The sequence below is a fragment of the Tetrao urogallus genome (assembly GCF_951394365.1).
Source record: "Tetrao urogallus genome assembly, chromosome: Z".
Classification (NCBI taxonomy): domain Eukaryota; kingdom Metazoa; phylum Chordata; class Aves; order Galliformes; family Phasianidae; genus Tetrao; species Tetrao urogallus.
In genome coordinates, this window is record NC_136816.1 from 54744280 (window position 1) to 54770265 (window position 25986).

Genomic DNA, 25986 nt, shown 5'->3' on the forward strand with positions numbered 1-25986 from the left:
ATTATTTTGTGACAGATATTTCAATGACTTTCAATTGGCACTTGTGGGTAAATGCTTAATAAAAAAAAATGGACTTCATGAAAATGCTGAAGAGGAATATATTTTCATACATCAAAGATGATTAACTTTGAAAAGTATTTTACAGAATTACGACTTCAATTTGAAGTATTAGTAAGTATTTAAAGAAATACAATGGAATACCTTCACATATTTAGCTGTGCAGTTATCATTTGTGTAGACAAACATGTCTCAAACTAAACTAAACTGGAAGAGAATGCGTTAAAGGACAGGATGTTTTAGCAAAAAAATGGACTTAGAGACTTCCAGAAGTAAAAAGCAACAAAACAATGGAGAGCGTCAAGTTTTGTCAGTCTTTTCTGCTGACCCAATGGGGAGGAACTGATCTCTCCTGAAGCCTCACACAGATGAACTGATGGACGAAGTGAATGAACGCTAGGGAGGGTACTGTAGGGCTTGGCAGCACAGCTAAGTGGATAATGTACTAGGTTGAAAGAGCTGGTGTTACCACATCCTGTATTCACATTATGCCGATATTACATCTGATGCCAATGGCAGAGTTAACAGTACCTCTACCTTATGTGACCTGGCAAGAATCTAGCTTGAGATTGTTGTAGATGCTTTTGTTTAAGGCAGAAAGAAATGAACCAACCCTTGCTTCAAACTATCACTGGAGAGAAGACAACACTACTTTTATCTTGGACTAGAAGACTTTGAAGGCTACTGGCATAAAATTTCATGCAGTACCTTCACAGAGGTTATCAAAGTGATTCACCAGATATGTAATGTCAATAGCTAAGTGATGGGCAAAGTTAAATACATTATCTGAAGATCAGAAGTAATTATGTCCATGTCATGAGTTTATAACTTTTGTTATTGGTATTCCATATAATAACATTATGTAGTGTACTGGGAGCTAAAGACTTAATGCTTCAGTTCCATGGATTGTCAGTATTTCTGGTTCTCAGAAGAGAAGAAGAACTACATATCCCAGAAGACATTCACTGTTCCGTTTCCATTCTCTATTTGGAGGGAAAGATAAAACTGCTCGTGAGTTGTGAGACTGCCTCTTCTTTTACCGCATGTCTCGTGTGGTTTGTGCTCCCGAGCCATTTCACCTTCGGCATTAGAGTAAGGCCTTTGGTTTTGGACACACTCTGTCTCTCATTTATTTGATTTATTAGCTTCAATTCTGATTATATTCTATTATATTGTGTTGTCTTGCATTCATCGTAGATTTGCCTGGGTTGAAAAGGACCACAATGATCACCTGGTTTCATCCCCCTGCTATGTGCAGGGTCACCAACCACCAGACCAGGCTGCCCAGAGCCACATCCAGCCTGGCCTTGAATGCCTCCAGGGGTAGGGCATCCACAACCTCCCTGGGCAACCTGTTCCAGTGCATCACCACCCTCTGGGTGAAAATCTTCCTCCAAATATCTAACCTAAATCTCTTCTGTCTTAGTTTAAAACCACTCCCCCTTGGCCTATCGCTATCCACCCACAAACAATCACACCCATAAACAATCATTCCCCTTCCTGTTTTTACACTCCCTTCAAATACTGGAAGGCCACAATTAGGTCTCTCTGGAGCCTTCTCTTTTCCAAGCTAAACAAGCCCAGTTCCTTCAGCCTTTCTTCATAGTAGATGTGCTCCAGCTCTCTGTTCATTTTAGTGGCCCTCCTCTGGACCTGTTCCAAGAGCTCTACATCCTTCCTGCACTGGGGACCCCAGTCCTGGATGCAGTCCTGCAGATGGAGCTCACAAGAGCTGAGTAGAGGGGGACAATCACCTCCCTCTCCCTGCTGACCACCCCTTTTTTAATGCAGGGTATAACTGGCCTTCCAGGCTGCAAGCGCACACTGCTGATAGAACATGGCGTTGTGATATTATATTTAGTAAATTAGTTTTCTCTCTCAGCTCGTTGCTGGTCCTTTTTTTTTAGCCCCATCTCCCTACCTTTTTTCCCAGTTTTTTTATCCTTCCCCTTCTCCTGGGTCATAGGTCGGTGGATCTCTCCTCCCTAGTTAGTCATGGGACTGGGCAGAACTGGCCCATAAACTTGACAATCCAGTTGTCAGTTACAGAATTTTACCCTTTCTAAAATATTAGGGCAATTGTGTTGCTGTTAAGAGTTTACGTAAGTAATGCAATTCAGCCTTCTGGTGTAGGCCATTCAGAGAGATCGAGGTAGGATGGAGAGTTGAGCAGAGAGAAACTTATGAAGTTGAACAGGGGCATGTGTAGAATCCTACCTCTGGGAAGGAATAATTGCGTGCATCAGTACAGGTAAGGGGCTGACCTGCTGGAGAGGAGCTCTGCAGAGAAGGACCTGGGTGTCTTTGTGGACAGCAGGTTGGCCACAAGCCAGCAGTGTGCTTTTGTGGCAAAGGCCAGTGGTATCCTGGGGTGCATTCAAAAAAGCATGGCCAGCAGGTTGAGGGGAGTGATCCTCCCCTCTCCTCTGCTATAGTGATGCCACATCTGGAGTAGTGTTTTCCAATTTAAGACAGACAGGGAACTACTGGAGAGAGTCCAGGATGTTTAGAATCGTGGAGGACTTCGGACTCTTCGGCCTAGAGAAGGCTGAGTGGGGATCTCCTCGATGCTTATAAATAACAAAAGGGCGGATGTCAGGTGGATGATCCCAGGTTCTTTTCAGTGGGCCCAGTGACAGGACAAAGGGCAACAAACACAAACTGAACACTGGAATGTGACAAAGAACTTTTCTTTGAGGGTGACAGAGTACTGAAAGAAGATGTCCAGAGAGGTTACAGAATTTCCTTCTTTGGATATGTTCAAGACCTACCTGAATGCTTTCCTGTGCAACTCACTCTAGGGAACTTGCTTTAGCAGGAGTATTGGACTAGATGATGTTCAGAGTCCCTTCCAACTCCTCCAGTTCTGTAATTCTGTGATCCTATTACAATTCAAGTAGGAAAGCCAGTTATTGGTCCTCGAATAATTCCTTCCTAGGCACAAGAGCTGGCAGAACTTGTTACTGAGAGTCACTTAGAGAGAAAGGAATCTGCAGTTGTATCTGTTTTCAAGACACAACTCTGTTGCTGCAGCCAGTTTTCTTTACCAGCTAGTTCAGGGATCTTGGGATTCTGTATTGGCAAAAGTAATGAAAAAAGTTGCATCTGCTGCACTTTTAAATTTTTAAGGTGTGGGAAATTATGTAACTGTAGACCGTTCCATTAGACACTGCTTACAATCCTGGTTCACATATCATATGAATAATACTCTTTGTGAAGAACTACTGTCGTAAAGTTGGTTACTCTTTTTATTTTAGTCAGGCTTTTTATTTTTCCATAATGTTTGCAGCTTATGATTAAAAAGATTTTAAAACCAAAGTTAGACCTACAGACTTTTTCTTGTCTCAAACAGATGAAATGCTTCTTATTTCTGGCTGTGTTCTGCTTATTAAGAAGATGAAACATTTACACCCACATTTTGTGTTGGAAGAATGATTTTGCTTTTTGGTGTAGACAGACCTCAGATGTACTGCGGAGGTCACTCTGAGGTGCTTGTGTTCCATTTATCAACACACAAAGAAAGGAAAAAACTAACAAATTAAGCTTTTTTTTGTATTAACACAATAAGATCCTTAGAGAGATTACATCTCCAGATTGGATAGGGTTTCTGTTATGTTATTCTTGTAAATTTATTCCCTCTTCACATTTTTTTAAGCTTACCTTTGTAAGAATTTATTACTTCTGCAATATTCAAATTTGTTCTTAACATGCTTAAGACGATCTGTTGTTTTTATTTTGGTCTGGTTTAAAATCATTTGAGTGGAGTGACTGTCTTTCTTTTTGACTTTAAAAAAAAGTCAGCAAATAGATTTCATTCTAGAGGGAAGTTTTTTATTTATTGTATTTGTGATGAACACACTGGGGTCCATCAATGCTGGTCACTTTTTTAAGAGCCATCTTTTAAGACTACAAGTCAGGCAAGTCAAGTCAAGAGAGCAGAAAGAAGGCTTGGCTGAGCAGAGCCTAGACAGAAAAGGAAAGTGTGCAGACTCTGGAAGTAAGGTCAAATGATGCAGGAGGACTAAAGTGATACTGTTTGCCATTGTACAGAAAAAAACTGTGTGTCCAAAACTCAACTAAAGTTGAAGCTTGAGGTCACCAAAAGGCACACTTAAGTATTTTAAGAATCAAAAGAGGACAAGAGATGACACTGGTCTATTACTTGGTGAATCACTTCAAACTATGGGCTGTGGAAATATTAAGTGCTCAGCTGACTTGGAACTCGTGAGAGATTTGCTGCTGCAGCTGGAAGAGTGTGAGTCTATGGGGCTCAATGGGATTCATCCTATGTTACTCCAAGAGCTGTCAGATGTCCTTGTGAGACTTGAAATCTCCTTCTCTCAATTATTTTTCAGCAGCCTTTGCAATCTGGAGAGTGGACTGGAAGCTGACAAACATTGCAGTTTTTGAGCAGGGCAAGAAAGAAGACATTGTTTGCTGCAGATCTGTCAGTCTCATTTTAATGCCTGGAGAAATTAGGGAGATTATTCTGGGATTTAGTGAAAAGCACCTAAAACATGGTGCAGTCTTTGCAGCCAGCATGGGTTTATTACAACCAGTGGGTTCATGTTTAACAAACATAATCAATTTTTATGACAATGTTACCTAGTTGTCTAAGGGAAGCCAGTTGACATAATCTTTCTGGATTTTGGTAAAGCTTTAAATACTTTTTCTCACAGTATTCCTCTAAACAAAAATCTACAGATAGACAAAAACATAGTGTGATGAGGGAACAGCTGACTGGTGTGTCAGATACTTCAGTGAATGACCTGGATGTAGGATCTGAATTTATTCTAAGTTTGTATTTGACAATAACTTGTGAGAAGTTCCCTTGAGAAAGAAGAGGCTTTGCAGAGAGATCTTGACAAACCAGAGGGCTGGGCTGTCAGTAATGGCATGAAGTTCATCAAGAGCAAGTGCTGGATTCTGCACTAGTTACGGGCCAACCCTGAATGTATCTGTACAGACATAGGGATGAGATGCTGGAGAACCGTCCAGCAAAGAGTGATCTGGTGTTCCGGTTGATGATAGGTTGAATGTGAGCCAGCAGTGTGCCCAGGCAGCCCAAAGGGCCAGCTGTACCCTGGTGTGCACCCAGGGGTGTTCTGCTCTGATCTCTGCTGAATGACCTCACTTCCAGCATTGGGTGGGGTTATATAAGGAGGACATAAAGCTACTAAAGAGTGTCTGTGGAAGGCTGCTAAGTTTGAGAAGGATCTAGAAGGCAAAACATATGAGGACCAGCAATGTTCCTGGGATTTCTTCAGTGCAGAGCAGAAGAGCTGAGGGGAGGCCTGATGGCGGCTGCAGCTCCTCTCAAGGAACGGAGGGCAGCGCTGAGCTCTGCTCTGTGTGACAGCGACAGGGCCTGAGGGAACGGCATGGAGCTGTGCCAGGGGAGGGTGGGGTTAGGGACAGGTTCTTTGCTAGAGAGTAGTAAGGCTCTGGAACACGTTCCTTAGGGCATTGGTGATGGCACGGAGCTGCCAGAGTTCATGAAGTTGGAACTATGCTCTCACACTTACCGATTGAATTTTGGATGGTTCTTTGTGGAGCCAGGGGTTGGACTCCCATAATCCTTGTGTGTCCTTCCCAACTCAGAATATTCGGTGATATTATGACTTTGATTTAAGAAAAACAGTATTTCTGTAGTATGTATCCTTTGATCTCAGGCTTTTTATTAACCATCTTTGCTTGCTACAGTCAGTAGTTCTTGGCTTTTTATACAGAAAGTGTTTTGAAATTTTGAAATCTCAGCTCTTTCAGGCTTTCACCTTTTAGTCTAGCTTATGTGACTTGTCAAATGCTGCCCTGAAAAAACAAATCATATTAATTAGATTTTATCTGATGCAGACATAATAAAGAAAACTGCACTGTAAACATGAAATTGAAAACAAACATGCTATGTAGGTATCTTCAGTAGAAGCTGGAAAAAATACGTGGTTAAAATATATTCATGGTTTATAATGTTTTGTGAAATCCAAGCATCAAATCCTATTCACACATAATAATTCCTTTTGACTTCCTTCTTCTATAAGTGAGTTTTATTAATGTGTGTACTAGAAAGTTCTTACATATGTTTGTAAAACAGTGTTTTCAAGGAGCATTGAAAACTTTTTTTTTTGCTGCACCAAAATTATTGTTTTTCTTTTTCAGACATATGATGAAAATAGGAAATTGGCTGATGAAAATGACGTATGATGAAAATTAGAACCATTTAAATGATTTATCTATGCTAAAGCTTGTAATAAGAATGGAGAAAGAGTTTTTACTGGGCCTAGCAGTGGCAGGACAAAGAGCAATAGTTTTAAACAGGAAAAGGAGGTAGATTTTTATTAGATATAAGCAAGATGTTTTTCACTATGAGGACGGTGAGGCACTGGAACAAATGGCTGAAGTAGTGGATGCCCTCTCCCTTGAATTGTTCCTGGATGACATGGGTAGGGGCTTTGGGCAACCTTTTATAGTGGAAGCTGTCCCTGCCTATGGCTGAGGGGTTGGACTAGATAATCCTTAATGGTTCCTTACAGCCCAAACCATTCTATGATTCTGTGACTCTATGAAGGCCTTAGTTTATCCATTCTGACTTTCTGTGTACCACAGCATAATAAATGTAATTAATTTACCCTTGTATTTATTCCAGTAACTTACATTTGATCAAACAATATTATCCAGAAAAGCCATGGAGACATTATGAGATAGAGAATGTGAGAGTGATTATTATGGCTAGTCATACTTTCTGTTAAATATTCGTATGGAATTTTAAAAGTGTTTTTTTGGCTTCCTTAAAAATTGTAGTTCATGTATGTTTATATATCCTTGTTTTGTGCAGTTAAACTGTGTAGACAAGGTTCATAATGAACTGCTTTATTGAAGGCATCTATAGCACTGTAGTCAACCATTTTTCTTGAGAGCGTAAAGAATGGTATTGAGTTTTACAGTATTTCTCCCTATATATAGTTCTTAGAATAGCTTTATATTGCTGCTAATACTGCTGTTAATCAGACAAAATCCAGAGTGGGCGAGGGAGAAAATTAGGCAAAAGCCCAGCTTGAACTCAATTTGGTTGTTGGTGTAAAAGAGACAAAAAAAATTAACAAATGTACTAACAGTAAGAGGAGGGCTAAGGAGGATTTCCATCCTTTCCTGGGTGCAATGGGAAATGTGACCACTGAGGATAAGGCTGAGGTTCTCAGAGCCTTCTTTACGTCTGTCTTTGAAAGTCAGATTAGTTATCCTTGGGGTGCTCTATCCCCTGACCTGGAAATCTGGGATGGGGAGCAGAATAAAACCCCCAGCATTCATGTGGAAACATCTGGAGACCTATCACTCCACCTGGGATCCACCAGAAGACGCTGAGGGAGCTGGTGGAGGTGATTGCCATGCCACTTTCCATCTTCTGTTAGCATTCTTGGTCAAATTGAGAGGTCCTAGAATATTGGAGGCCTGCCTATGTGATTTCCATCTACAAGAAGGGTTGTAAGGTGGATTCAGGGAACTACAGACATAGTGGCCTGACATTGGTGCCAGTGTAGGTAATTGGCAGATCATCTTGAGTGAGACCATGTGGCATGTGTGGGACAACCAGGGGATCAGGCCCAGCCAGCATGGATTCATGAGAGGGAGATCCTGTGTGACCAACCTGATCTCCTACAATCGTGTGATGGATGTGAGAAAGGCTATTGATGAAGTCTACCTAGAATTCAACAAAGCTTTTAACTCTGTCTTTCATAGTATTCTCCTGGAAAAGTTGGCAGCCGATGGCTTAGACAGGTATGCTCTTTACTGGGTAAAGAACTGTCTGGATGGCCAGGCCTGGCCCGGAGGGTGGTAGTAAATGGAGTTAAATCCAGCTGGTGACTAGTCAAGAGCGGTGTTCTCTGGGGATTGGTACTGGGCCTGTCCTGTTCAGAATCTTTATTGACGACCTGGATGGGGGGATTGAGTGCACCCTCAGTAAGTCTGAAGATGACACCAAGCTGAGAGGAAGAGTTGATCTTTGTGGGGGTTGGAGGGCTCTGCAGAGGGATCTGGACAGGCAGGGAAGCTGGGCTGAGACCAGTGAGATGACCTTCAACAAGATCAAGATCTGGGTCACTATCACTTCACTTCAGTTGCAGGCAATACTGCAGTCTTTGGGCAGAGTGGCTGAAAGACTGTGTAGAGGAAACAGACCTGGGGGTATTGGTTGATGCTCAGCTGGACTTGAATCAGCATTGTGTCCAGGTGGCCAAGAAGGCCAGTGGCATCCTGGCTTGTATCAGAAATAGTGTTGCCAGCAGGAGTGGAAAAGTGATCGTTCCCCTGTACTTGCCACTGGAGATTGCACCTTGAGTGCAGTGTTCAGTTTGCGCCACAACCTGCAAGAAAGGCATCGAGGCCCTTGGCATCGAGGGGCATGTTGAAAGAAGAGCAACAAAGCTGGTGATGATTCTGGAGCACAAGTCTTACGAGGAATGGCTGAGGGAACTTGGATTGGTTAATCTCAGGGGAAATCTTATAGCTCACTACAACTCTGCAACAAAGAGATAGTAAATTGACCTAACCAGCCACGTAAACCCAGATACTCTCTCTTCCTTTTAGTTGAATATTATTTTCTGTCTGCCTTTTCATATTGCAAATATGAAGGAATACAATTTCCATTAAAAAATCTTTATTAGGACCTTCATTTTAATTATGTTTTGTGCGTTTAAAGAAAATGTTGTAAATATGAGTCTACAAGAACGATTCTCATTTCTGTAATGTTTACATTTAAAAATGAAAAAGGCTTATGTCTAAATAAATGACTGTGATTCTAAATATGTTGAAAATATTGTTTGAAGTATATAATAATAAGATCATGTCTTACATAAAAGCATTTAATCAAGGAAAAGTAATGTAATAACATTTAACAGACCTCTGCAAAAGTATAGGAAGAATAAATTGGGAGTGAAAAGAAAGTTTATAGTAACCTTCAGGGCATCATGAATTTCCAAAGGAAATCTGAGCTCCAAAGTTTGCTTCCTGATTAGAGGCAATGCTTTCCACTTTGACCTATAGTGTAGAAACCTATTGTGTTCATACTTCACCTTTGCATAGCATGCAAACATTATTTAATGTTACTCTTGTGGCATGAAACCTGGATAACTAAGGCAGTGTAAACCAGGAAGAAATATTTTTGCTTTTCTTTTTCTAGTATTTCTATAGATGCCTGCTATTTCTCTTGGTTTCTGAATAGGCTGTGTTTTTTTTCAGTGAAATTGCTTTTTTTTATAGTTGTATATTTTATTTAATACTAAATTATGCTAATGTATCAAGATTGCGTTTAATCATCAGAGACAAGTCAAAGAGAAAAGTATTTAGGAAATAAGTAGGAAAACAGTTATGCTAGAAACATGCTAAAATTGTGTTTAATTTCATGGCACATATGCTTGTTGTAAAGCTACTATTGTTCAATCAGTATGTTCCCCAGTTTGCAGGGTAATAACATATTTAACTAAAGTAGAAATTGGAAATTCTACGTTATTTCAGAGTAAAGGATTGGGATGCCTCAAAACTTATAATAATCTCCAAATACAGGAAATCATCAGTTAAAGCTAAAGTCCACAGTAAGATATGCAAATAAAAAGAGAAGTAACTAATCTTGATCCCTTCCTTGAGTGGAAAAATGCAGTATCAGTTAGTTTCAACAAATCAATGGCTGTGATCCCAAATGGAAATAAGCCAATTTTCAATACTTGCTTTTTCTTTTTTCTTATGTCATTTAAGGGTTAGCTGCGATTTGCATACAGATAGGAAGCTATAACCAATACTTCAATAACATTGGCTTGAAATTTATCTAGGTCTTCCACAGTGATGGAGAACTCTCTGTTGTGACATGGTGTGAAAGATACGATGAAAAATAAAAATAAAAAATTACTAGCCTTCTACTGCTATAAAAGCAGACTTCCTCTGTATCAATTTACATTATTTACATTATTTTTCTATTAATAGGTATGAGCATAATTAACAAAATTACTGCGTATATCCACTCAGGAATTGCTGTATGGGTTACATGTATATAATAGCTCTGATATTGTAGAAAAATGTATTTTATTGTCTAATAGTATATCTTGTCAGAATTCATGCTCATTCATTGAACAAAACTATACCAAAACATTCTAGTTTTCTCTTCTTTTTCCTCTCTGCGTATGTTCTGATGTGAAAAGATCATTTAAGGGTGTAGTAATGTTTACAGATTTTTTTAGTATAGGCTCTATGTAGTCATTCAAAGCTGTATGAATACAGTACTTTTAAGTAGATGAAATTTAAGATTTCTGAAGATTTAAATGACATCTGTGTAACAATAACTGGAACAACAAACTAAAAGTAAAATGGATGTAAAGTTTATGAGAAAGTTGTTCAGTCTTACCTAAGCAGATAAACACAAGTAAATTGCAATTCGTTCTTTATATCTTGTATCAAATACAGCAAGACTTGTTCAAGAATGCCTTCAATATTCTCATTGTATCTGTAGTTATTTACTACTAGAAATCTTGAAAGTACACTTCATTGATGCACAGTTTTCACTCTTCCCTGCCCCTTGCTTTGTTCTTCAGAAAAGCTGTGGGAGTAGTGTATCTAGTTAGTGTACTGACTCAGTCAAGTGAGATCTAGTGATGCACTTGGTACACAAGATACTCAGCTGAAAGTTGCCTCATTTCATTCTTTTATATGTGTTTGTTTTGTCTTTCCTAGGTCAAATAAGTTAGTATAATGAAACCTATTAAGGTTAGATCTTCTTTCTTTTCTCTCTTGAAGATTTATTTTTCCTAATGTCTATATGTAGTTACAGAGCTGTAATTTATCTTCTGAAATACAGAAAACAGGAAAATAAGAGCTTGATCTTTACAATATTTATTTTGCTTCCATTCCTATGACTTTGTTGCATCACCTGACTCTTTAAGTGTCTCTTTTTCAGGCATTTTCTTCCTTGCATTGTTGAACATGTGACAAAGCAAAGTGTGAGGCACTGATTTAAGAGAATTAGGCCAGGTTCTCCCATATGTACTATAACTCATTAATCTGTGATTAAAAATTAATAAAATAATAAATGACTACGAATACTGTATTGTATTTAGAGGAAACAAACATTAGGTATCTCTGCAGTTCCCAGTGTTCCAAGCTACAAATTGGCTTGACTTGCAGATCATTAGTATTAATGTTGGGAAGCTGAAGTAACAGATTGCTAACAAGTCAGGAAAAAAAATATTTCACCTGAGTAGCACATTCCAGTTAATTTTAGTGTTACAGAAGTACATGGTACATGAAATAAACATCTGTAAGCAGTATTAAGGAGCATTCAGATTGATTTGTATCTGTCTCGTCTGAATCTTATGTGTTTGGATAATAAATTAAGGCAAAAGCATCCTGGCTGTTTCACAAAAATAATTTCAGTCAATTCAGACTTTTACTCCAGGGTTTCTGTTTATCTGTTACTGTTTTATTCAATGCAGCTGAGACCAGTTATCTCCCCTGTGATTTTTGAGGTCACATCATAGGTTAGATATGTATTACAAATAATCCTCTGAGAAATTTTTTCAGATATAAGTAAAAACATTGCCAAGATAAGAAGCTATTCTGTTGCAGATGTTAATAAATGAAACAGAAACAGAGCACTAGATATGCTGTTTATTTAGAATTTCTCAGCAGTATACAAGAAACAGGAAAAAATGCAGGAAAGTTTCTACAACGATTTTAAAACTCGTATTGCTGCTGCTTTGCATAGTTCTTGTATGTAAATGTGAGCTTTTGGGAAAAGAGTGGACATAATGCTGTTAAAAAAAAAACAAAAAAAAAAAAACAGTGATTCAGTGCTCCTGACATAAACATCTTTCCTTGAGATAGTAAAGAAAATGGTAATTTCTTAGAAAACTCCTGTGTCAGTTCACAGAGTCACAGAACTGCAGGGGTTGGAAGGCATCTCCAGACATCGAGTCCAACCCCCAGAGTTACTAGAGTCATGGTCTCCATGCATATCTGGGTGTTCTTTTAAAACTAGAATTGTATTGGCAGTTTCGGACAAGATCTTTAAGCCAGTGAAAAAAATACAGTCTGTTTCTGTTTAGTCATTTTGAAAAAGGCAGTGCCTCTATGAGGACTATTTCATTCTAATTTGCCTTCCCACCCCAACTGAATTGCAAACATGCTTTTGTGAAAGATGGAGCCTTAGTGTAATGATGACCAAATGAAAGTAACGTGTTATGATGAATATAAAGCAGATACATTGGACAAAAATATGTTTTCATCTGCCATAGGAGTGTAAATTAGTATGCTGTAAGGGCGTGCTGCCACTACCACCTTTGGAAAAAGATAACAATTTTTGTAAAATTCCTCTCTTAGTATCAGAAAAATGACCTGCACCTAGTGGTCAGTTTTCCTACTAAATTCAGAAGCAGCAGCAAGTAAAACAGCCACTGTGAAAGGGAATAGATGATTTAGTTGAATTAATATTTTAAAATAAATGAATAAATCCACCAACTCATGGAAATGTTTTGAGTACTTGTATGCATAAGATTTACTTTTGATCAGATATACCGCTGCCACCATCTTTCACAGACTGTTGGTAAAAGCAAGGATACTTAACTATGAAGTTTGTTCTTGGTTGACCCTAAAGATGAAAATTATTTTTGGACTCTTTCATTTCCCAGACTGCTGAAGTACGGTGATTTCTTTGACGATAGGAACGTGCTAACTAGAAATAAGATGACTGTCAGAAATACGTATTTCTCATACAGAAAAGCATAGCAGCATGATCCAGTGTAGCTCTTTCCCACATAATAAAATGTCCATTTTTATAAGCAACACACTCATAGGGACTGTTATAAATTAAGGTTTTCCATTTAAAGAAATCATACAGAGGTCATTCAAAAAGAATTCCTTACATCTACTGATATCATTAATTCTAGGAAATGGTGGCAATTAACTAGGCCAATAAAGTACATTTTTTATTATAGACCGATTCAGTTCTATCTCCTTCACTCCCCTAAAAATTTATCAATATAAAAACAAATTAACAATGACAATTAACTCTCATCTGATAGTTTTGCTGTAGCACATACATTGCTCAACAAGATCTTTTTGTAGAGCTCTAATTCTTTCGTATAATGGTGATAGTTTCATTTGAGAATGACCTAAAATGTCAGTCAAATGTTTCCTATTCATAATACAGCATGTGACTTTCTGCATTTATGAGACATTACACCCCAAACTAAGAAAGAGCAGGCATTGCTACTGACTATGGGAAAACATAGGCATGGAAGTGATGTATTTTCTGGTAATCAGAAGAAAAAGTTTCTAGAAATAAAAAACTGAGTCTTCAACACATTTGTATCCCTAAATATTAAGTAAGAAATCATGAAAGAAATATTTTTAAAATTTCTAACACAGAAGGCTTCAAACTGACCTCTTCATATGTCACATAAAGAAGTGATGCTATGGGAATGCAGAAGCTTAGTTTCGACATTCACTTTGACAAGCATTCTTTCTGAAGCTCAGAGAAGCTTTTAAGTATCTCAGTACCTGCTTCTTTCACTTCATAAGTTTCATAAACAGGAATTAATGTTGCTGAAGGTTAATGTGTAGATAAATAAGGCATTTTGTCCCGAGTGAAAGAAAGGCAAACTAAGGAAATGGAATTTTAAAAATATGTATACTTTTAACAGAGGTCATAGTTTTATATTTCTCTTCAGGTGTTTCAGTGATGTCAGGCCTGTGAAGTACATGCTGCCAATCTAGGAACAGCAGTCAAGATTTCATTTTAAGATAGTTTCAACATGTATAATTGAAGTCTTTTCAAATAGATTCTCTTTGAGTTGACCTCAAAGTTTTAATTTATACTGGTTGTCTGTAGCTTGAAGGTCTTGTTTCAGTAACATGGGATTTCTAGGTTATAAGCATTTTTTTACCGTATTTCTTTTTCCAGAGTCATGTCATCTTTGTTGAAAGTCAATAAATTTGGAAATCTCTGTTGGCCAAATTCCACCCAGAGTTTTCTTACTGTATTTTCTACTGATTTTAAATCTGTTGCTTTGAACTTCCGTGACGAGTGACAGCTCTAATAGAAAAAACTGCAAGTCACCTTGTGAATGGTTAGAGGGAGCATGAGTACTGTATAACTCTGGAAATTGCAAAACCCATATTGTGCTTAAAATATTCTTGGCTACTGTGTGCCTACACATACTGCTACAGCAAATTCATGTGCCCTATTTGTCCCAGTTTACTAACAGAAGAATTAAAGCTGTAATGTATATTCCGTACTGGGTGCTCTTCATCTTGCAAACATTGAATATTCGTTGAAGGTTTAGAAAAGAAGATGCTTTCAGAACTGTGAAAATGAGTGCTAAGTAATTGTACAGCATTCCAAGGTCTGAGTAAACTAAACAGAACATAACTGATCTTAATTCTCCACTTGGAATTCTCGTATAGTGACTGTGTTCTCCAAGGTCCAATATGATTTCTGTAAAAATCACATTTAATTTTATGAGATGTCTGATGCTGTAGAAGAATAATGAACTGTTTTTCTCCTCTTTTGGGCAGTTTTGGCATGAACCATGATGGAATAGGAAATTCCTGTGGGACCAAAGGTCACGAAGCAGCAAAACTAATGGCAGCTCATATTACAGCAAACACCAATCCTTTCTCTTGGTCAGCCTGCAGTCGGGATTATATCACCAGTTTTTTAGAGTAAGTAATCTCTCAAGAAAAATCATGAGTTATTAGAAAAATTCACACCTTTCAGAATAAATACTTAGTAAATATACAGTGGCTGGCTCTAATGATTTATGTTTTTAGAATGTAAAAGCACAAATGAGTGAAGAATTGCGTTGTAGAGCTCTTTTCCTGTGTATTGGCAAAAGCTTCTAATCTTTTCCCCTTTTCTTGGTGTTAAGTTTTAATCTATTCAAACATTTTAAAGTCGTGATCATATTCTCTTTACTTAATCTCAAGGTGAGAAATAGGGAAGATGAGAATTTGTCAGTGATTAACAGGAAGTAATTTTTTGTTTAAATATATGTGTAACATGAGGAAATGCAGGAAGGGAACAAGGTTCAAGCCCTTTTCCTTGTTCTCCCATTCAGGTGTTTTTTTGTGTAGTCTTGTGGTTTTTCTGTATTCATTGGCAACTTTCATGAAAATAATCAGAGTTGAAGCTGTCATAGATTTTTATATTAATATCTTTAAACCATGCTAATCTATACTTCTATAGTGATTTTTATCCAGAAATAGATTCCTACCAAAAATTCTACTTCTGCATAAAAAAATTAAAATAATCAAAATACATCAGTATCAAAAATGTGTTCATTCTCTACATGATGCATAATGAAGCCGTTGTGTGTAGTTAGCAATTGAAAGACAGGCACAGAACTGTGAGTTCACTGACAACTAGTTAATAATGGTTTTTAAAATGTGTATGAGACAGTGGGTTCATGGGAGCAGGCTGACACTGATTGACAGGTGCAGTGTCATCAGTGAAATTATTCTTTAAGAAATAAAAGTTGTTCAGAAATTCAATCACTTTGTGTTAAGAGGTGGACTTAAACCAATCAAATATTCTAGTCATTGGATTTCTACGAACAAAATGAACTTTTCCTTTTTCAGGGATGTTTCTTCAGAATAATAATTCTGTTTCCTAAGGGCTCCATCCAGACCAGTAACGTTTTCCTTCAGCTGGTTCAAATGTAGCTACTATCACACTGAATCACTGAATTGTACAGATGTGTTTGGGCTCCCTGTCTGTATAATGAGCATAATCGAATGTGTTAATATTAGGGGTTGTTGAGAGGAAAATACTTGGTTTTGGTTACTGTATCAGGTTAAGGTGTTCTGTATCACCTCACTGAACAGTACACCCACTTTTATGTGCTGGAGTGTTTAAACGAGTGTCTAGACTAAATCATACTGAATGAATTATCCCACATGTGCGTAATGCTGATTTCTCAACAATATAAGTTATTTTCTTCTTTTTTTCTTCTTTCTTAATTAAACACGAGCAGTATGAAAAAAAACCTTCAAGATAGCTGCCAGTCATATCTGCTCAGCTGAGCTGCTCTCTATAGTACTCCTTCTAGTATACTATATAGCCAAACTTCAGCTATTTGAAAGAATAGGATTTTTGCATCTCTGCTATGAGACTAATCCACACTACCAATAACCCTGACCACCAGCTTACATTTCAGTTATTTTCTCACAATCACAGATTTACAGAATTGTAGAGTCTGGAAGGGATCTCTAGAGGTCACTGAGTCCAACCCCCCTGCAAAGCAGACTCCTTACAGCAGGCTGCACAGGTAGGTGTCCAGGTGGGTCTTGAATGTCTCCAGAGAAAGAGACTCAGCCACCACCCTGGGCAGCCTGTTCCAGTGCTCCATCACCCTCACAGTGAAAAAGTTGTTATGCACATTTGTGTGGAACTTCCTATGCTCCAGCTTCCTATATTCCTATGCTTTCTTGTAGTACTGGGGATTTGTCTATTACTATTACATTTTTTGCTGTTTATAGTCTTCCTTCTATTTGTCACTCTCTTTTAAACTTCATTTTGAATTCATAATTTTTTTGAAAATGATTTATGAATTGATGACGACTGTTCCATGGGTAAAGTATTTTTTACTTATGTCCTTAGAGAAGGAAACACATGATAAATTCTGTTGCTTGTATTATGCTTAAAATATAATACTGCTGAACATTTTTTCATAGTTTTAAATTTCATTCTGAACAACCTTTCATGTTTCTTTACTTGCTACCTCTGTTTATATAGTGATCAGTCAGTTTTTAGCTATGTCTGTTAAAAAAATTTAGCTTGTGCCTCTCCTACTCTGTTAAAATGATTTTATTTATTTTATTTACTCTTAGCATCTTTGATATTCTTTTCCATTCCACTGAAGCACAGTGAAGTTTCTTTAAGTTGCTGATACTTTTAAGCCTGTGAGATGCCACTGAAATTGTACTTACATTATTACAAAGGGAGAATAATACTGTATTGAATGTGTTTCTGTTGTTCTTAGCTGTTTGGTTTTTATGCATTCTTTTTAAAACTCAGATTTCTCAAACGTGATCAGATAGAGTTTTGTTATAAATCTGTGCTGCTGCTTCTTGTTTTGGTTTTTAATATCCTAGAAATGAATTGATGCTTTTGTTCTTAAAATAGTCATTGCCTGATTTTGCAAGGTAAAATAATAGTTAAGAGTGAATATTTTTTTCTTAAACTTCCAGTCTCTCCCCTCAGTTTTCCCATCTGTTCAGGTAAAAACAGCCTTAATGGCAGATGCTTTTCATTTTCAGGTAATGATCAGTGAGCAAGAAGCGGAGAAAAATAGTGAGATTCACGTAGTAGCAATTCCCTGCCTGCCCCTGTAATAGCTGAACAGTTTGAATCCAGACAGGAAAAATTATTCGATTTTTGTTTTTTCCTAATTTCTCTTCAAAACTTAGCAGCAGATGAGGAAACAGCTGATTCAGAGGTTTAAAGGCAAAGCCTCAAAAGGCACTGTTATCTCTGTCTGCAGGTGTTTATTCCACACAGATTTTATACTGCCCTTTTTTTTTTTTTTTTCAATTTTGCATCAAAAAATGAGAAAACATCTGCAACAGAACCAGTAAACAACAAAAAAGGATGACAAGTATTTTTTTTTTTCTTGTATTGAATTCACTTAGTTATATTTAACATCAAGAATAGAGCATTGTGGAATGAAATGCAAACATACTCAATAAGAAATGTGAGGTCATGAGTCTGTATGGTAAAACATATTTTAGATTTATCAGCATGGGTCTCCATAAAAGTTGAGGCAGAGTAGTCATGACTCCCAGTGCAGCTGGAATGCATTTGTTCAGAAGCTCAGTAACTGTTCACTGTGGTAAGGTAGGTTAGTGTGCATCTAGGTTAGTATGCTGACTTGGGCTACTGCGTTGCAACCGCACAGTTTTGTACTGTGTGTTTATTTTGTAGTGTTGATGCCATGCTGTCCTTTCTCATCAGGCAGAAGCATTTTGAAACAAGTCATCATGGTGACAATGAAAGCAGAACCTCAGTGTTACCCTCTTCTTTCTCAAGACTTCTTAAGATCTGCATCTGGATACAAATTTTCCAGACTGAGGGTACTGAGGAATAGCCATTAAGTATTACTTAAAAGTTGTCAATTCAGCCAGACTCTGGTTGAGAAAAGAGTTTACTTTGTGAGACAGCCAGATAGAGGGTGAATGTGACTTCATGGGAATGAAGTCAAAGCAAAGCTGTGTATATTGCTAATAGGTCCATCAAAACTCCCAAGAATGATGACCTGATAGCCCAGGCTGTGAAATGGCAACTGAGAACCATTTTAATGGGGAAAACGTTTCTTCTAGCAGGTAATAGCTGTTGGCTGTAAGCTCTGGTTAAAGTGAAGGACTGGATTTAATTTATCACCTGAATTGTTTAGCATGCTTAACAGGGGCTTTAAATTTCATTAAACTTTATATAGAATTAAATACAAGAAGGACTCACTAAGATTTGAAGAGTGAGAGAACAGTGTTACAAGACAAAGGTTCCTGTGAGAAATGTAGAAACTAAAATCTGTTCATTGAGAAGTGAACTAACCCTAAAATTATTGTCTGTGGTTGAAAACCAATTGGTAAAACTTCATTGAGTGCAGCATATATATATATATGCTATATATATATATATATATATGCATATATAATATATATATAATGCAAGTTTTGTTTTATCCAGTCTTTATTTGTCTAGGGCGTGGCCATGCAGATCCCAAGATTTAAAAAAGAGAACTTTCTTCTTCATTTCATTATTCAGTTGCTTTTATAGTTGGTAATAACCTAATCTGCTTGATGTCTGGAGTCATTAATCTCTAGTTGTTAAATCTTATCAGTCAGATAGGAGAAGGTTTAACAAGAAGCCACGTGACCAGCTCAGTCTTTCAAAGGTATTTTTGTCTTTTGAAGAGGAATGAAGAAGAGCCTTAACTCTTTTAACTATTTGAATAAGTAAGATCTGTCACAGGATATTCTTGGAGAGTCTCTAGATTTGCCATACAGCAGGATTTAGCTCTGAGTAACTAGATTTTTCTAGCTCTGGAATTGAGCCAAAAATACTTCAGTGCAAGGAAGCTCACAGAATCACAGAATGGCCAGGGTTGGAAGGGACCTCAAAGATCATGAATCTCCAACCCCCCGTCACATGCAGGGCCACCTTCACGTTTAATACTAGACCAGGCTGCCCAAGCTCGTAGAGATGATGTAAAAAAAAAAAGTGTCTGTGTTCAGGCATCATCTGACCAAGAATCTCAGACATAAAAGTGAATATGCAAGATAATACAAGATACTTTCCTTATATGCCTTATGTACTTTGTATGGCAGATATGCCCTGTTACTCCAGGAGACTAGTTTAGTAAGACAAGGCACATTAATAATATCAAAATTCCATTTCTTTCTGTACAAATAAAAGTAGAAAATTCACATCCGTTATTATCTGTTGACCTATAGTTTTTTCCTTCACTTTAAAGATTAGAAGACTTTTTTTGCTGACAAATAAGGATCAAAAAGGATATGTCTGTAACTATTTTAGATCTAAAGTCTTCAAAAGTCAGTATTCTGCCTAAAAGGCTGTATTTAAAAAGAAGAGAACCAGTTTTTGTAATCACTGGCTTGCAATATGTTTCTGATTATTGACTTTTCAAATAATAGTCTTTGTTTACTTGTTCTTTTTATTTTATTAATTTAAGTAAATTGTAAAGGGCAGAATTAGTCACAGGTTCCTATAGAGTGTCTGATGAAATGGAAATAGAACAAATTGGATGATTTTTTTTTAGTGTCTCTCCAATTCTCCAGGATGGATACTAGTAGATTTTGGTGGGTAGAACAGATGATTTTGATAGATGGCTCAGTAGGTTTTTTCCTAATAAGGGTGCTGGATATTTAATCAGAAGAAGAAAAGAATGCTTGGGAACATAGCATGGAGTGAAATATGCATTAAAGAAATAACAAATTATTTACTAAAAAACAAAAGAGAAAATGAGCATTAGAAGAACATTGTGCAAAATTGAAGTGTATTTGCTATGAAATAGCTACTCAGCTATAGAGCTAGCCTTGTGTAAAAGGCTGAAAAGTAGTAGAACATATCATAAGAGTCTAGTAAATCCACGTCAGTATCTTAATTTCTCAGAGTTCAACACCGTTTGCATTTAGTAATCCTATTTTATCTCATTTTTAATTTTAAACATATCACTCTGAATCATATCTCCATTACCCATGCCCTTATTATACAAATATTTATATGTTATTATCTATAGATTATTGAGCAGTTTGCAGAGTTTATTCATTAATGTCAGGTTAAGCAATTTCTGTACCCCATATAGAAATATATCTTGGTACTCTTTAAAAATCAGTTTTTACTCAGGAAAAATATATAGTATATATGCAGTAAGTCTTTTGAAAAAAGCCAAATGTTATTTATAGGTATATAAGTAATTCATATTTTTATAGCTGTGTAAATATATAAATGCACTGTTTATACTTAAGTTATTTTAGTGTTGGTATTTTCCATGTTTTTATGGGAAATTTTGTAATATGATTAAAGAAAATATTATGCATACTATCTAAATGTTTATCTATATGATTGTTTAGCTGGAATATAATGCAAGCATGTATTATAATGAATGAGCTAATTCTCTAACATCTCAAACTCATTTTCTGTGCTAATGTTCTGGGTATTTTCCTCAGCCATTGAAGGAGTCCTAATGAAGTATGTATGTTCCTGAGATATGTGAGAATAAATAGTCTAACATGAGCATAAACCCTGAAGGGTCTACCTGGGTGGTTTTTCTTCTCAGCAGCCTTGCATAGAAAGTGATGACTGCACAGAGATTGTCACTGTTATATGCTAAAGAGTCTAGCATCGAGTCCCTTGTTGCTGTCATTTTGATCAATCAGTTTGACAGTGATGAAAACTTTGAGACTGTGAGCTTTTAAAGAAAGATGTAGTATCCTTGGTGTCCTTTCGGACAGAAATAAGATTAATTTTCTAGCCTGAAATATTGTAATACAAATTAAATTTTGAACTTCATTATAGATTACTTTACTTTTGTTTCTTGACACATCATACTGGAATACTTTTGTTAATAACAGTAAAATGGCATGAAGCTTTTCAATTCTGTGATGGAAAATAGTCCTAATGTGCCCCATATAAACTAATGAAATTAACTTAGGAAAACGAGAAAATGCTTGAGTACCAGTGTAGTATCTTGTGGAGTAAGCAGAATGTGTCTTGAGTTTGAGTTCATCTTATTTCTGTAGCAGACAATGAAGACTTACTCAATCCCTCTTCAAAAATACAAATGTTCTGTCTCTGATATCATGTGGGTGTTGTTTTTATTTAAATTTATATTCAATTCCTATGTAAGAAAAAATCACAAGCAGTGAAACTGTTGGTGAGTAGAAATAGTTAAATTTGCAGAAATGAAGGTATTGAAAAGTCTTTATCATTCTCACTATCTACACATACAGCATTTCATTTTAGGTTCCCCCACTGATTTTGTAACACCCGTTTTTTTCAAATTCTTTGAAAGAGATAATAAAACTGAAGCAGAAGGAAAAAGAAATTAATATTCAACCTGAGAGAAGTAGTTCATAAGTTTGTTACTACTTACTAGACCTTTTCTTGCTTTTTTATTAATAAAGCTGTTTTTTGTTACGATAAAAATGCTGTCTTCAGAGAATGTCACAGTTCTGTCCTGGTTTGGCCTGTTCCATGACTAATGGGAAGGGGTTGACCCATGAACCCATGCCCTGGGAAAGTGGGAAGGAAAAGGTGGGCAGATGGGCATAAAAAAATAGTGGCAGCGAGCTAAGGGAGAATGCTAATTTACTAAATATGATAGCAGAATGTGAGATAATACAATACAAAATAATTGAACTAATAAATCAATTAAATGAGACAGAGAATGTCCAAAAACCAAAGGCCTTGATGTAATGCCGAAGGTGGTGCAGCTAGGAAGCACTCTGCAGTGGTGAGCAGAAAAAGAAAACAGTCTCGTGACACCCAGTCAACTTCAGTACATTTAAAGATTAAGATTTTAATCTTTAATCTAATCTGTGCAGGGATCTATATGCCTGTGGCCAACGGTAATGATAGGTTTTTAAATGGTTGTCTTTTTACAGGATTATGTATTACATACCAAACTCTGAACTAGTTGCATCTGTGGAGATATTCTTGTCATATATAGCATTAAATGTTAAGCTTCCCATGGCTTGTTTAAACAAGTTAGTATCTGCAGTTTGGTTTGAACAATGCAGAATGCTTAGATTGTATTTGATTTATTTCCATATTGGAATTATTAGCATGTACTCCTCGTGCACATGGAATACAAAACTGAAAAGCTTTAGATTCAGAAGAACCTATGATAGTTTCCTCAACTTCAGCCAAATGCATGCACTTGTAGTAATAACAACTGGAATATAGGGACAAGTGCGTTACTTTTTAATGCTAGAATCATGTATTTAACATTTTAAGCCCTGATTAGGTGAAAGGAAGGATTTTATGCCTTGGTTTGGGCTGGGGGAGGTGCAGGTGAATCATATGGAACTTTTTGGGAAAGAACCTGAATAGCTTTTTTATTATTATTACTTAGTTGATTAGTGAATTTGTTGCTGTGTATTCAGATGTGATAGTGGTCGTTTGGGCTTTTCCACAAGGTCTGCTCTTATATTTTGAGGAAATTGACAAATTAAGGTTAAGATGAGGTAATTAGTGGTACGGTTAAAAAGGAGCCTTTTTGTTTTTATCTGCAGATGAAAGAAGTAGAAAATTGGAGATCTTCACAAAACAGTGTAGAGCACTCACTATTGAAATTATGTTCCTTTGGCAAGATGCATGGAAAAGATTTGGAAAAAAAAAACATAAGTGCTGGCAAAATTTGTAGGAATGTCAGAAAAAAATTGGAAGTGTTGGCATAAGAATTCTTTAAAAATCCTCACTTATTCACATGTGAATGAGAGTAAAAAAGCATCTGTCCTCTTTCATGCTCACTGACTAAATAAAACTGAATAATTATATTTAGCAAAGTATAAAGTATTCTAAACGAAAGAACTCCATCTGCCTTTGGCTTTCTTTGTTATTTGTTCCACTACACTAAAATATTGTGGTTGAATATGGGCATACATTGAAAAAAGGCAGTGACTATAAAAGAATATGAAAGTTTTGAAAGACGATGATCTTAGTTAAATGCAATGGAAACTATCTTTAAATCCATACACATTCTTTTACTCACCCAAGTAGAGGTAAATTCTAAGATTCTGAACAATTTTTATCACTGTAGCTATTTTGTTCTCTCACATGGAGGAGTAATAGTGCATGTTACAGTCCTAGTTCTTTGGACATTTATTCATGATGAAATTTAAATGTGTTTTATATAAATCAGTTAAGTTGTGTGTATCTGTTATGTTTTCAAGTACTTGCCTGTTTGAATGGTCAAAAAGATCATTAAGAATTATAAACTTAATTTATCTGCTTAATTTGTTTATTTTTCTTTCTGTGACCAAATGTAGCTATTCTTCAATGAAAACAAGTAGGAACATTTAAACAGAATTGAAAATCAGTCTTGAGTGGCTCAGTAATTATCATGCTTTTTGAAAGGATAACATATGACCTAAATAAGCATTTTTGTTAATAATTACAATGAAAAATTATTTTGATCTCTTAATTCCCCCTAATTATGTTTTTTTACCGTGGGTGTACCATTGTTCTGGTTTTTTTGTTGAAATCATACTTGTTTCACACCCATGGCTGTTAAAAGTAAGAGCTAGATGCATTATATCATTGCTGTGATTTACAGTCAGTAGAATTCCTAATTCCTTTGGTCCTTTATGTTGAACAGTTCGGGCCGTGGTACTTGCCTTGATAATGAACCTCCCAAGCGTGACTTTCTTTATCCAGCTGTGGCCCCAGGTCAGGTGTATGATGCTGATGAACAATGTCGCTTCCAGTATGGAGCAACATCCCGCCAATGTAAATATGGGGTAAGAAGTCTTAATCCTTATGCTGAGTGTTTTGCTTAGTCATTTGTATATATTCTTTTATAGCATAAATTTTTAGTTAGATGCACTAGTGGGTTATGAATTCCCAGCAGTGTTCTATCTGGTACTATCATAAATAAGCAAAGGGTACATTTTAATCTTTATGCTGCATCTTTTGCTTGAGTCATTTGTGTATGTATTTTACACCCAGATGTGTGTGTAACAGTGAGCTGGAGAAGCATTCTTGAGTGGTAGGATAGAAAGGAGCCCAGAACATATTATCCTGCTCCTTGTAAAGTATATTACATAATTTTCACTGGTTTCAGTTAAATGGGATCACGCTCATGCTCTATTAATTTTGAAATATGAAATCTGTTTTGTTGACTTTAACTTTTCAGTTGAAAGTTACATTTTGAAGTTACGTTTGTATTTTTATCGATTTATCAGGTCTGTTTTATTTTTTGCTGACAATGAGTTCGTTGTTTCTCACGTTCAGAGCTCTTTTGGAAGAGAAGAATAATTGGTTATGGGAGCAGAGTAACATGAAGCTAGACTGAATAACATATTGAATAGCTAAGTACTAGCACTGCTTTGGCTGCAAATACCAGTGTGCAGTATTGAAGGTAAAAAAAATTTACAGGAGTAGTAAAAACCTGCATACTTAATATTTTAGGGCATTATGCAATATATTTTAAAGTAATATTTTAAGAAAACATTGCAGCCCAAAATACGTAGTAAAATTATGTACATTGTTACACTTACTGTTAAATAATCCACTGACGGTAAATAAAAAAATCTTGAATGCTTTAAAAATACAGAGCTAATATTACTATGTTTTTAGTTATTGATTATTCAAGTCATTTAACTAATTGAATTGAATGATCAATAATTACTAATATTTTAATTACTGATTATTCAAATAAAACAATTATAATCATGAAATTTACTCTGTTTACTTCTGTAAAGGATAGCTCCAAAGAATGTCCATTAAAGGGATATTAAATAACCCTTGGCTGATAGATACGTTATTTTTCTTGGGATGCCTCTTTGACAGATAGCATTGTGCAGAGGATTTTAAAAGCTATACGTAGCTGGCTGACTAGCTTGCAGGGTCTTCTGTTCCTGATCCTCATCAAACCTGTCTTGGCCTTTAGTGTGCCTCTGTAAATTCTCACATTCCACCACTGTTCTCTAATGGCCTTGTTTGCTGTCACTACATCTAAAATTTTTAATCCTTTTTCTTGCAGATTTTCATACTCTTTGTTTTCAGGCTAAGGAAATGTGTAGGCATTTAACTTGCTATTTGTAGCCTTTGGAGAGACACTGCATTTGAAAATGCAGACAATTAGAAGTACTGAACATGTAGGTAATTGCAGAGTCTACTAAGTCTGCTTTCATTTTTTATAAAGTTTTATAAAGGAATTCTCCTATAGTTCAAAAAAAGAAAAAAAAAGTTGAAACTAAATTAAAGCAATGGTTAGAAGAAGTTAAGTATTCATGTGACATCACTAGTCCTCTGAATTGGTGTGGTGTACTACATGCTGTCTACGAGCATGACTTACAAGAGTCTCAGAAAAAAACAACGTCCTATTTTTAATAGTAGAATGTAAACTGTATGTATTTCCATATCAGAATATTTCAGAAGCCTGGTGACATCCAGAAACATTATCTGCCTCAGCTGTGATTTTCTAAAAATGCCATCATTATGATCAAACAGATTTGAAGTAATAATATTGAAGGGAAAGAATACAGATGGAAAATACTCACACCAGAAAAACATTTTCTGAAGAATGAGTATTTAGAACTGATAGTGGAGCTGGATGGCAATACCAGGGAAAGTTAAGTTAAATTTTCTCTTCTACTCTTTCACTATCAGAAGTAAACAGTTAGAACTTTGAATGTTTCTGTATG

At 36.4% G+C, this 25986-nt stretch overlaps 1 protein-coding gene across 1 annotated transcript in view; it reads left to right on the forward strand.

Annotated features, from left to right (window-relative positions):
- ADAMTS6 (ADAM metallopeptidase with thrombospondin type 1 motif 6) overlaps positions 1-25986 on the forward strand; it is a gene marked incomplete at both ends in the record, with an annotated part of 144844 nt that overhangs the window by 54663 nt on the left and 64195 nt on the right. The window contains 2 exons of the mRNA XM_079548422.1: positions 14614-14760; positions 23937-24078. Of these exons, the coding sequence (XP_079404548.1) occupies positions 14614-14760; positions 23937-24078 (289 nt within the window). The remainder of the gene's footprint in view (positions 1-14613; positions 14761-23936; positions 24079-25986) is intronic.